General features: G+C 38.4%; 1 protein-coding gene across 2 annotated transcripts in view; it reads right to left on the minus strand.

Moving 5' to 3' along the window:
- Positions 1-12,976, minus strand: part of Arl6IP1 (ADP-ribosylation factor-like 6 interacting protein 1) — a 77,293-nt gene that overhangs the window by 26,808 nt on the left and 37,509 nt on the right. For both annotated transcript variants that reach the window (XM_067141948.2, XM_068226379.1), the window contains exon 4: positions 6,878-6,962. In XM_067141948.2, coding sequence (XP_066998049.2) covers positions 6,878-6,962 — 85 coding nt within the window. The remainder of the gene's footprint in view (positions 1-6,877; positions 6,963-12,976) is intronic.

A 12,976-nucleotide genomic window follows, 5' to 3' on the forward strand; every position in this document is an offset into this window, starting at 1 on the left:
ACAATTGGAGGGTTTTTAAAACAAAAATTATGTGAATGAAACATTCTTAAAACTTGTCCACCTATTCAGTTGCACTAAATATTTTATTTGAAGTTGGTATAGGTTTTGCTCCTTATGCAAATATCCTCAGCCAACATTAAAAATCATAAAGAATACAAGTTAAATAAAGAAGATAAAAGAAGTTTTAAAAATGTATTTAGATCTTGTTTATTTTTAAAAATGTCTCCAAATCATGTTTATTTTTAGTTTGTGTTTATTATGATTTTTAATGTTAGCTGAGGATGATGCCATAAGGATCTAAACATGTACTAACTTCAAATAAACTATTTAATGTAAGTGAACGGTTAACAAATGTATTTTAAGAAAATTTCATTCAAAAAATTTGTCTTAAAATTGTGAGTCTATACGTAACATAAAATGAAATTAATTTGTTGCAACTGAAGACTTGCTGAAAAGAGTTCACGTTGCAAGTTTTTTCCTTCTTTCTTACCGATCCTGAACACAGCTGGTTTCCCAATACACACTATGTCATTGATTTCACATTTTGTGATCCAGTAGGCTTACTTGAGGAGTGTGTCAAGTCTTCTGTCGCTCCAGTTACTGGTAAGTTGATTGAAGTTTTGTTAATGTGGGTTTTTTTCTGGACCAGAAGTGCTTTGCCCATCTTCTGTTTCTACCGATTTCAATGGTATTATCATGGATCTTGATTCGATGAATTTCTTCCGTTGTGAAGAATTCAATCAAAACTCTGTTTTAAACAGGTATCTGACATACTAGTAATTTTGAAATACTACTGCAGAGCACTCATGGGACATGCCACACTGCATACATAATACAATGTGCCAAGTATGAAACAAAAAGTAGGAGGCATTACTTTTGCAGTGCAGTAATATTACAAATAACTTTAATCTTAAATTGGTGGCATGAAAGTTTTGAACTTTGAACCAAGCTGAATCATCATCTTCTTCTTCTTCCTCCTATTTTTCTTCTTCTTGACCTTTATCCCAATTTATTGTAGTCAGCATTTTACACTGATAAGGTCCACCAGTGAATAAGATGTGTAGTGGCAGTGCGTCTTATATCCATCTGTTAAGAAGAACTGCACTTCGTTTGTGGTTTCCAGAGGGTATTTGTGATTTTATTTTAGGTGATGAGTTTATGCTAGTGTTATCTAGGGAGTCCACGTTCATTTAATAGTGTTTTAGGGTCATATTTATTCTCAGTTTTGTGCCCTAAATATCTGCCATCTTGTTCACTGCTACAATAGTTCCACAGATATCACTACTTAGATGGAAACTCGTTATATCTCTTTTAAACATTTTGCCCTAACTGGCACCCATCTTGTCTCGTCTGCCATCACTACCATGGAGACCACAAAGAAGATGTGCACTCTACTCTCTTTTCACGCAGTTGCCTAGGACACAGAGCCTGCCCATTTTGTCAGCCATCTTAAGAAGGGCAAATTTTGATACGACGTGTAGCGTCTGATCCAGAGTGGGCGGCTACACCCAGCGTCTGTTCTCCGTGTTAGGAGCGGCTGTATTCATACAGGGTAAGGCAACGGGTTTGATAGCAGGTAGAGACCCTCCTTGGAGGCAGCTCTACCCAGGGAGTGGCGCCCCTGCCTATGTGAGTCCCAGAGCACGCTGACCCGGTGTGTAGTATCTGGTAAGGGTCCCAGCTCAGGGTTACGAGTGAAGACCTCAACGATATCAACGGCGGAGAGGGTGACCTTCGGTACGGCGGAGGTGTTGGAAGAGGCAGCCCTGTACATGGGGATTAATACGTGTACAACACACAAAGGGCACGACGGTTCCACATGTTAGTGGCGGTACCCCGACAGCGTCTGTTCCCCATGTTAGGGGCGGCTGAATCGCAACTCACCAACACGTCTGGCAAGCGTGGTGTTTTATTGCCGAACACCTTCCATAAACTCCTATGACTTCGAATTTTCAAACGAAACTACCCCAGGTGAGTAGAGTGAAAGACTCAGAATCTCACACTGACAATACGTCAGTCTGCCTCAAGGATTCTGGGGGAGGCAAAAATTCGAAAAGAACGACTAAAAAAGTAAGAATAGCCACATTAAACATAAGAACTATGAGACTAGCTGAAGACCTTGAAAGGCTAGAACAAGAACTGCATGACATAAAATGGGATATTCTGGGTATTTGTGAGACTCGCCTTCAAGGAGAAAAAGCTGAGACCCTTCCATCAGGTCATGTCATCTTACGTAATAACGGGGATGCTTCTACACATGGGGTTGCTATTCTTGTCAATAAAAATATCAAAGAATTCATACACAAGATGATTTGTGTCTCTTTCAGAGTGATATATATCGTCCTCAAATTGAATAGTAAATTCTCCATACAAGTCATACATGTCTATGCTCCAACCAGTACTTCTGACGAAGAGGCAGTGGAACAGCTGTATGAAGATATCACCAAAGCGAAAAATTCAGAAAAGACACAACTCTATATCATCATTGGAGACTTCAATGCAAAAGTGGGTCAAAAGGAAATCGGAGACCCAGAGAACATTGGTACATATGGACTAGGCGATCGAAACGAAAGAGGAGAAAGATTGCTAGAATATCTCACAGCCGAAAATCTCTATTGCATGAATACTTTCTTTAAAAAGCCCATCCAACGAAAATGGACATGGAAGAGCCCCGATGGACAAACCAAGAATGAGATAGATTTTATCCTGACCAACAAGAAGAAATATTGTACAGATGTTACTGTTCTCAATAGATTTGATACAGGAAGCGACCATAGGCTAGTTCGAGCAACCTTTACATTTGACCTCAAACTTGAACGGTCCAAAATGACAAGGGGGTACACTTTTCCAAGAGTAGAGGACTTAGAAACACATCAATCATCATTTCAACAAGCTCTTACCAAAAAACTTAACCCAACAGAAGATTTGAAATACTTGGACGTGAACGAACTTAATGAGAAAATTACAGTCAGTATTCAAAATGCAGCAAAGGAGATCCCATTGAAGAAAACTAATAAGAAGAGCCGACTTTCACTCAATACCATGCAGCTCATTAAGGACAGGAAAACAATGGACAGGGATACAGCAGAATACAAAAATCTTAATAAGACCATTCGCAAGGAAATAAGAAAAGATCTAAGGAAATTTAATAATAACATGATCATGCAGACAATTGAAGAAAATAAAAACATGAAGATTTTAAAGAACAGCATGTCTACAGGAAGACCAAAAATTACAAAACTTAAGAACCAAAATGGAGAAATAGTCATAGATAGGCAAAAGATTACTGAAGTTATTAGAGATTTCTACTACAAGCTGTATACATCAACCATTAATAAACCATCCAATGATGAACAACTAGCCCAGAATTATACACATGAAGTAACACCGGAAGTAACCACTGCTGAGATTGAAAATGCTCTTAAACAACTAAGGAATAAAAAATCCCCTGGGGAGGATAAAATAACGAATGAAAAGCTGAAATTAGGTGGAAGAGATCTGCTAGAAGCCATGAGAATACTCATGAACAAGTGTATTAACTCTGGAAGAATACCAGAAAATTGGAAAAATGCTGAAGTGATACTTCTCTTCAAGAAAGGTGATAAGGAAAATTTAGAGAACTATCGTCCTGTGAGTTTGTTATCACACCTTTACAAGCTCCTGACTAAAATTGTAACCAACCGCCTCACAAGAGAACTGGATTTTTATCAACCTGCCGAGCAAGCGGGATTTCGCAAAGGTTTCTCAACTGTTGAACACATCCAGACTATTCGTCTTCTTCTTGAGAAAACCACTGAGTACAACATCAAGATTCATCTGGCCTTCATTGATTATAAAAAAGCTTTTGACTCAGTGGAGATCTGGGCAATCATGAAGGCACTTCAAAATGCCATGATAAACTCAAGGTATATAAAGCTTCTGGAAAACATTTATGATCAAGCAACAATGGTAGTCAGAGTGGACAAAGACCTCATCACCAATAAAATCCCAGTTGGCAAAGGAGTTCGACAAGGTGACACAATCTCTCCAAAGCTGTTTACCCTTGCCTTGGAAGATGTATTCAAAACCCTTCATTGGGATAATAAAGGAATAAAAATAAACGGGTTATATTTGAACCACCTGCGTTTTGCCGATGACATTGTGCTCATAAGTGAAAATCTAGATGAGCTAGAAAGCATGATCCAAGAATTAAAAACTGCTTCTGCTAAGATTGGTTTGGAAATGAACATTAATAAAACGAAAATACTAAGCCCAGAGAGTCGACCACTTAAAATGGGAAACCAATATATAGAAGCTGTCAATGAGTACATCTATCTTGGACACAAGATGAAACTTGGAAAAGACAACCAACGTGCAGAAATTCCTCGCAGAATAGGTATGAGTTGGACTGCATTCCGAAAACTAAGATTCATCCTCACCAACAAAGATGTTCCAATTAACCTGAAGACCAAGGTTTATAATACGTGCGTGCTGCCAGTTACAACTTACGGTCTGGAAACGATGACTCTGACGAATGAAAGTGCTCGCACGCTTCAGCGAACACAACGAGCCATGGAGCGACAGATGCTAGGGATCAGCCTTAGGGATAAGATCCGTTCAGAGGACATCAGGAGAAGAACTAATGTAACAGACATCCTAGAGATAGTAGCAAGACTAAAATGGCAATGGGTAGGACACGTAGCTCGACAAGACTACAACAGGTGGACCTCTAGGATTGTTCACTGGAGACCATGGGGACACAAGAGAGGCATTGGAAGACCCCTGAAGAGATGGCTCGACGACATAAAGCTGTTGGCTGGAACACGCTGGTTCCAAGTGGCTCAAGACCGAAGACGATGGAAGCACATGGAAGAGGCCTATATCCAGCAGTGGATTGAAATAGGCTAGAAAAGAAGAAGAAGAAGGTCCAATTTTACAATCAGATGCCCTTTCAGACACCTACCCTATGTGGACAGAAGTATGTACTATTGCAGGTTTCTGTGGTGAGTTGTATATAAACGAAGAGATGGTGTATTATGACAAACACAAACCCAGTCCCTGAGCCAAATATATTAACCATAAGTGATTAAAATACCCAGGCGCCAATGAGAATAAAAAATAGCGCTGTCTGATCAAAGGCAACTACGCTGACCATTCAACCAAGCAGCCAGAATCACTCTACTGACTACATATACATTCCAAATTGACATCAGTTCACAAATTGTGAGTGGCTACAGCAATCCTGAATTCTAAATGCAAGCCAAATTATTAGAAAGTTACATACTACTCTTCTTCTTCTTTTTTTTAAAGACCACATAGGATCACTTTAGTCAGTCCGTCATTCAGGTCTCTTTGAAGGGATTGTTCGGGCTTTGCGGTCCTCCCAGTACTTCTTCAGACGCTCCGATCTTTGTGCCCTTTCCTCAGTTGAAAATACGCGCGTTGTTGGTTTGTTTTGTGTAAGGGTAAAGCGGAGGTTTGTATTCTTGTGTTTTGTATTCAATTTTATCTTATTTGTGGTGTCTTCTGTTCTAAGGCCTATTTCCTTCAGATCCTCTCTTACTTCTCTGATCCATTTACATCCTGTTGTGGTATTTTTTGAGACGAGACTGTGTTGTACTAGTTGTTTCAGAAGTCTCAAATCCTGCATCCTCATGATATGTCCAAAGAATCCCTGTCTCCTCTTACGCATAGTATCTGTAATGGGTTCTAGCTCTTTGTACACGATTTTCTTAGGTATTAACTGGTATTTTTTGTTGATGCAGGTTCTTCCAATCCTCCTTTCAATTTTCTGAAGTCTGTCAGTCTTTGATTGTTTATTCAGGTGAAAAAGTGTTTCTGCTGCATATGTAGCTTCTGGTTTTATAACAGTGTTGTAGTGTTTTATTTTTGCATTTATTGATAGACATTTCCTTTTGTAGATATCCCATGTTAAATTTTGTGCTTTAGCTAATCTATTTGTTGTTCTTTTAATTGAGATTTTTTCATTTAGGTTATGTGTTATTACTTCTCCAAGATATTTAAATTGAGTTACTATTTTGATTTTATTACCATTTATGGTAACTTCTTTTAGTTGTGTTGGTTTTCGGGGCATAATTTCTGTTTTTTTCAAATGATATTTTGAGGCCAATTTTATTTGCAATGTTTTGAAGTTCTGACATCTGGGTTCTTGCTTCTTTTATGTCCACTGCTAGTAATGCTAAATCGTCAGCGAAACCCAGGCAATTTGTTTTGATTTTTTGGCTAATATTTATTTTGCGGGGACATTTCCTAAACCATTCCCTCATTACCATTTCTAGAACACAATTAAATAATAGTGGTGAGAGCCTATCTCACTGTAGTAGTCCAGTTTTAATTTCAAATGTCTCTGATGTTTCACCCCTAAACTTCACTTTTGATTTGGTGTTAGTGAGAGTCAATCTGTAAAAATGCCATGACCTACGCATGACAGAGATGGTGATTTAGGATGATGACGAGTTTTATGATATTTACTATGATGTTCTCTAACGGAGCGTGATTAATACATATCCCCTTCATGAGATTCGTACTCGGTTACACTGTCTCGGCAATTGAATCATAAGCCTATTACAGATCATCTGTCTGGGATGTACAGTTCTTCTCAGTGTCGACCTTAAAGGCAGCAGACAGTTGGATTTGCCACCACAGCTCGATGTAACTAGCGATGGGCCACAACGCTGTCTGCTCCCCTAATAGTTTATCCATTGTTCAAGTATCCATATACTATGAAATCTTTGACCGCTTGCACATTAATATATAATAAGAATATTAATAACTGATTACACACCTACAAAATAGATAACAAAATTGCAACTGAGAAGTAAAAGTGCTCTTTCAAACAGCACTTCCACAACTAGCAAAAAATATACTTGCAACTTACCAAACAGATATGTGAGCAATAGATTGTTGATGTCATGGCCCAAATAAGCAAGGGCAGCAAGAAAGATCACCACTGCACCAAAGTACTGTATGAACAAATCAAAAATCATATTAAGAACTCATGTAACATATTTAAAAATATATGAACAAATCAAAAATCATATTAAGAACTTGTGTAGCATATTTAAAATAACTAATCATAAAATAAAATTGTACATAGGTAAGAAATGTAACTGTACAGTAGAACCATGCTTAACCAAACTACAGGTGGCAGAGCCATTTTGGATAACACATTCTTTCAGATAAACTATGGGAAAAATTGTCAGAGCAAACGGGACAAATATTCTACTCCTATGTGCATGCAATATAGTTTAAATTCAAAACAGGCTTTATTTACATATAAAGTACAGAATTTAGACACACACACTTTCATAACTCGAAACGCTTGCAATCAGCTGTATCACGCCACTACCTCGTGAGCATTTAATCAGCTGGTGTGGATTTCCTACTTTATTTGACAAACCACAGGTCCAAATAACAGCATTCCTTTAGCATGTTCGTAAGCACATCACAGAAATAGGACTTCATTTAATTTCACATATTCAGCTTATTGCAGTTTTGAGTTCTGAAATTTTCAACAAGTATTCCCAAAATTTTGGCCATTACCCAGTCAGATACTATCGAGATACCAACAACATAATCTGCTGTTATGTTTCATAATAGCCTCCCATTTTCCAACTGCCTGCTTCAAGTTTTTTGCCCAACTGATATTTCAACACCTTTCCTTTTTGTCAGCATCTTCAAACAGTACACTTACACACTTAAACTGATCATCAAAAGTAAAATACTATACTATGCAGAAGGACCCCCTAGTCAATACACAGCAAAGCAGGTTCTGTTAACACTCCTTGTGACAGCAAATAATTAACGAAATGTGCAGTACAGGGCAAAAGTTAACAGTTTACAGGGTACTGGAATGTGGGTTAGGGATAAGAGAATTATGTCGCTTGCTGCAAACAACGTTGCAAGCTCAATTTTGAGCATCAATCCTACAAATTTCTTTTTTCCTCATCATTGTTCTGGTTAAGTTAGGTTTCAGTTAGTGAAGTCTGCATAATCAAGGTTTGACTGTACTTATAAAGTAGAGAAAACTAAAAATTCACTACAGACATGATATAGGCTTTTGGGCTTATGCCGTGTCCAGAAAATAAGGTGAAATTCTTTACGTTTTGCAGAGAACTATGCTCTCCGTCATCAGAAGAAAATCTTGACTGTCTTCGGGAAAGGCTTCTAAAACAATGAGCTTTGAATTTACACGTTACCCAATAGATGTGGAAACGGTACATTTGTCACCAGATGGCTCCTCGGACGTGGTACAGTGCTAGTATTTGAAGCAGAATCTGGCGGAACCATCAGAATCAGTCTGAGAGGGTCACATAACATAACAGGCATACACACTTATGAAGGTATGACATTGACAGAAGTCTGGAATGAAAAATCTGGCGATGAGGAACATACGAATTTGGAGAACACGGAAATGAAATAACAATAGTGAAAGGGCACGGAAGGGAACTACCAATGTAAATCCTTAATGGCTGGCAACCAGGTATTACTTAATTGATAGCCAGTGTCCCTGTTGAAACTGTTAGGATTTCTACGTATTTCCACAGCTTCCCGTATACTCCTGGACCTGTAGTGTCTTGTGTGAATAAGAGCTCGAGCATCCTGGAACATGACATCATGACCCAATGATAGAGCGTACTCAGCTATTGCTGATTTGTCTGGCTGGTTGAGACGAATATTACCTTCATGTTCCTTGATATGAGTACAAATGGACCAGCATTGGACAATGTACCTTACCGCAAGTACAGGGAATTTCATACATTCCAGAATGTAAAAGTGGGGACAATTTGGCCTTGGTATTACCCAGACTGTGAGCAATTTTAGTGACTGTGCCAAACACTGTTTTTATATTGTGTTCGCGGAGGACCTTGGCAATTCGATCTGTGGTGTTATGAATGTAAGGCAGGTAGGCAGTTCCCTTCACTTCTTCCTTCTGTGAGCTTTGCTTGATCGTTTCTCTGGGATGCAGGGCTCTATGAATCTGCAAATCGCTGTAACCACTACCCTTGAACGTGACTTTGAGCGTGTCCATCTACACCTGGATGTTTGATGGCTCACAAATTCGTCTCGCCCTCTTGGTGAACGTCGTGAGAATGCCTTGTTTTTGTGCTGGATTGTGGTGAGAATCTGCATGAAGATAGCGATTTGTGTGGGTAGTCTTGATAGACGGTATGTCCCAAGGAACCATCTGGTTTATTTCTTACTAGAACGTCCAAGAAAGGAAGGCATCCGTCTGACTCCATCTCCATAGTGAATTTAACTGCAGGATGTTGCTGATTTAGGTGGTTTAGAAATAGATGAAGTTTCTCAGGACCTTCTGTCCAGACCACAAATGTATCAACAAACCTCCATCATATCATAGGTTTGATGGACACTGAAGCAATAACCTCCTCCTCAAAATGCTCCATAAGTAAATTAGTCACTACGGGCAAAAGTGGACTTCCCATAGTCACTCTGTCCATCTGTTCGTAAAAATTCCCACCCCACAAGAAATAGCTGGAAGTCATGCTGTGGTAAAATAGCTTAGTAATGTCCTCAGGGAACAGGTGTTCAATGAGAGACATGACTTGAGTCAATCGGCATTTTAGTGAACAAGGACTCCACATCAAAACTCACCAAAAGTGCATTAGGTTGAAGGGTTATGGTTGACAGCTTGTTGACGAAATACCAACAGTCCCTGACATATGATTCAGCATGTCCTATGTGTGGATGAAGAAATTTGCTTAGGTATTTAGCCAGAGCATACGTAGGAGAACCTATCGCACTAACAATAGGTCTGAGTGGAACATCTTTTTTATGGATCTTAGAAAGTGGCGTTGGCCACACGAGTGGTCACGTGAGCTCAGTCTGTAAAGAGGCTCTGACAATATAGCTGAGATCTTGTTCTTATACTCATCAGTGTCCATAACCACTGTCGCATTACCCTTATCAGAATCATCTCTAAGTTCCTTCAGAGCTCTCCTTTCTTCTGATGACGCAGAGCAACGTAAAGAATTTCACCTTATTTTCTTGACATGGCATAAGCCCAAAAGCCTATATCATGCCTGTAAGTATGGGCCGTGAAAGCATCAATGGCAACATTAAAAATTCATAAGCAGTTACTCCAACAAACATTACATAATTCTAGATTGTGAGAAAAACTTCTTTACAAGGCTTTAACAGTTTCATAAAATGTAAATCTGTTGGTAGTTTCTGCTTCATGAACTGTATTTACCAGTATTGGGAATTGGCAATGACAAAGTGACTTGGCCGTGAGGTTAGGGGGGCGCAACTGTGAGGTTGCATTCGAGAGACAGTGGGTTTCGAATCCCACCCTCGGCAATCCCGAAGATTACTTTCCATGATTTCTTATTTCTACACCAGGCAAATGCTGAACCTTAATTAAGGGAACGACTGTTACCTTCCCAATCCTAGCCCTTTCCCATCCTTCCATTGAAAAAAAAAACCTTTGATGTGTTAGTAGCAAAAGAAAAATAACTTTCCTAAGGAACTGTACAAATTAATCTGAACAAGGTATTTATCCTCTTTTTTTAATTTTTCCAAATTATAAAACATTTTTTTTTTCAGGATACAGATATTTACATATTATAATATGACAAGCTCCAGCTCGAAAGTCTAAGATGCAAGATAAAAAACTTCGTCCTGTGGAGCATTATCCGGAAACGTGCTCATAATGCTGACAGCATTTCCTCGCTGGGTAGCAATTCCTATCTGCTGCCTCAGGAATTCTGTTGAAGAGTCTCCAGTCATTGCTGACAGACCTTAAATTTTTATAATGGTTGGCAACAGTGTGCTTACACATTGCTTACTCTTAGATCTCGTGCTCTTTATGCATTCTTTGTACTGCTATTCACTGGCAGTTAATCTGTGCGATGATTGTTTTAGGTCAAAAGTGTATCGTGTATTTATTTCAACGTGTGTCACTTTTGAGGAATTTTGAGGTTTCCTTGTGCGACAAGTAATACCTATGTTTTAACTGATACAACTCCCAGGAAGCGTGATGCAATTGTACTTCCATGACATAATGAGATGATGATTGTTGTTGTTGTTGTTTTTTTAAGGGGGCCAAACATCTAGATCACAGGTACTGACACAGAGAGAGTTACATTGCAAGAGACTATCCTCATTTCTTCCGTATTGAAAGTCTGTTAAAAGGAGAACAATAAAACTTTGATTTCCACTTATTCAATACATTAAAAGCAATTATAAAGTTAGGATCTCATCCTCATTTTATTGCTTAATTGTTAAAATATAGGACATGTTTCGTTCATATTCATAATATCCATAATAATTTTTTTTAAACCCTTAAATATAAAGCGTTTATATATTACGGCATCTTATTGAAAATAATATGACTATGTGTTAAGTTTGAAACTTTAAAACCTTATTCTAATATTTAAAATACAATGCCATCAGTTAGTCTCTGTATAAATACATTTACAATCTATTAAATTGCTGAATGTCTTAAAATTGTTTGTTGTATACACATTAAAACATATTGTTACAACTGGCATAAACTTTTTCATATGTTGTATCATATGGAAATGAAATCTTAATACACACTCAAAACAGCTGAGTTTAGGCGTAAATATTGTTCTTTTCGTCAATAAAATGACAAAAGTGATGCACACTGTTGATTATAGGTTATGGATTTTGTCCTACTTTAAATATTTAACGTCAAATATTACGAATTCACGAATTGCTTGTAGTCTTAACCAGTGTAGGGCAATTCTACAGACATAAGTAAGGACTCAGTCAAAAGGTGACAGTCAAGCTTTGGTGATGTGCAAGTGGTAATTTCATCCAAATTTACGTAAGTCTGTTGACACATCTGTAACAGGAAATTATTTTCGTAAGAATATGTTAAAATGGTTTTAAAGTTGAAGAAACTAACGTTGAAGGATCAGCACATACCCCTTCTACTCCTGCCTGCATTTACGCTAGTGCACTCAGCTGTTTGACGACTGCTTGCGCTCCTCACGTTGTATGTGTGTCTCCGTATCTGCGGGGCATTGGGAGGCGAGGTAACAGAGGGCGGCATTCTAGCGAATGGCGTGATTCGTGGAGGGGAATGTTCAGAAGGCGTATGGGGGGGAATTTGTGTATTCGTAGATTGACCATTATTATTACTCGGGATAAAATTGTTTGTCAATTTTGTGCTATCGTGTTTGAATGTTTGTATTAACTTTGGTATTTGTTCTATTAATGGGTTTTTTATTTCTATTTTGTCGTTCAGGTTTTTATCGCTATTGAAGTGTTTGTCTACGTAGATATGTATGTTCTCCAGCTCAATCATTAATTTCCTTTTTTTTTTTTTTTTTTTTTTTGCTAGTTGCTTTTTACGTCGCACCGACACAGATAGGTCTTATGGCGACGATGGGACAGGGAAGGGCTAGGAGTGGGAAGGAAGCGGCCGTGGCCTTAATTAAGGTACAGCCCCAGCATTTGCCTGGAGTGAAAATGGGAAACCACGGAAAACCATCTTCAGGGCTGCCGACAGTGGGGTTCGAACCTACTATCTCCCGAATACTGGATACTGGCCGCAATTAAGCGACTGCAGCTATCGAGCCCGGTAATTTTCCTTTATTGACCTCTCTGATTATTTTTCAATATGTTTTTATTGTATTAAAATGGTATCCTTTATCTTGCATACGACTACTCATAGCAGAAAATTTTACTTCTAATATATTTCCTATCTTTTCAGATTTCACAAACCTCGCCATTAAATCCATCAACAATCCCCTAATGTATTTTATGCATGGAGGGAGTTTCTGCTTGTTGCACGACTATGTACTTTGTGAAAACAGGCAGTTTTCTTCAGAAATAACACGTAAATTTTAAGGGCACCGTTTTCTATTGCTACTTTCATTGCAAGAAATTTGCTATTACTGGTTTCTTCTGACTTCTTCACCAACATGAAACAATTTCAAGGCCTCCCACTGTTCTAACACACTGTTTATTTCATCAGTGAGAGATA

Source organism: Anabrus simplex, chromosome 2 (genome assembly GCF_040414725.1).
Source record: "Anabrus simplex isolate iqAnaSimp1 chromosome 2, ASM4041472v1, whole genome shotgun sequence".
In the NCBI taxonomy this organism is placed as follows: domain Eukaryota; kingdom Metazoa; phylum Arthropoda; class Insecta; order Orthoptera; family Tettigoniidae; genus Anabrus; species Anabrus simplex.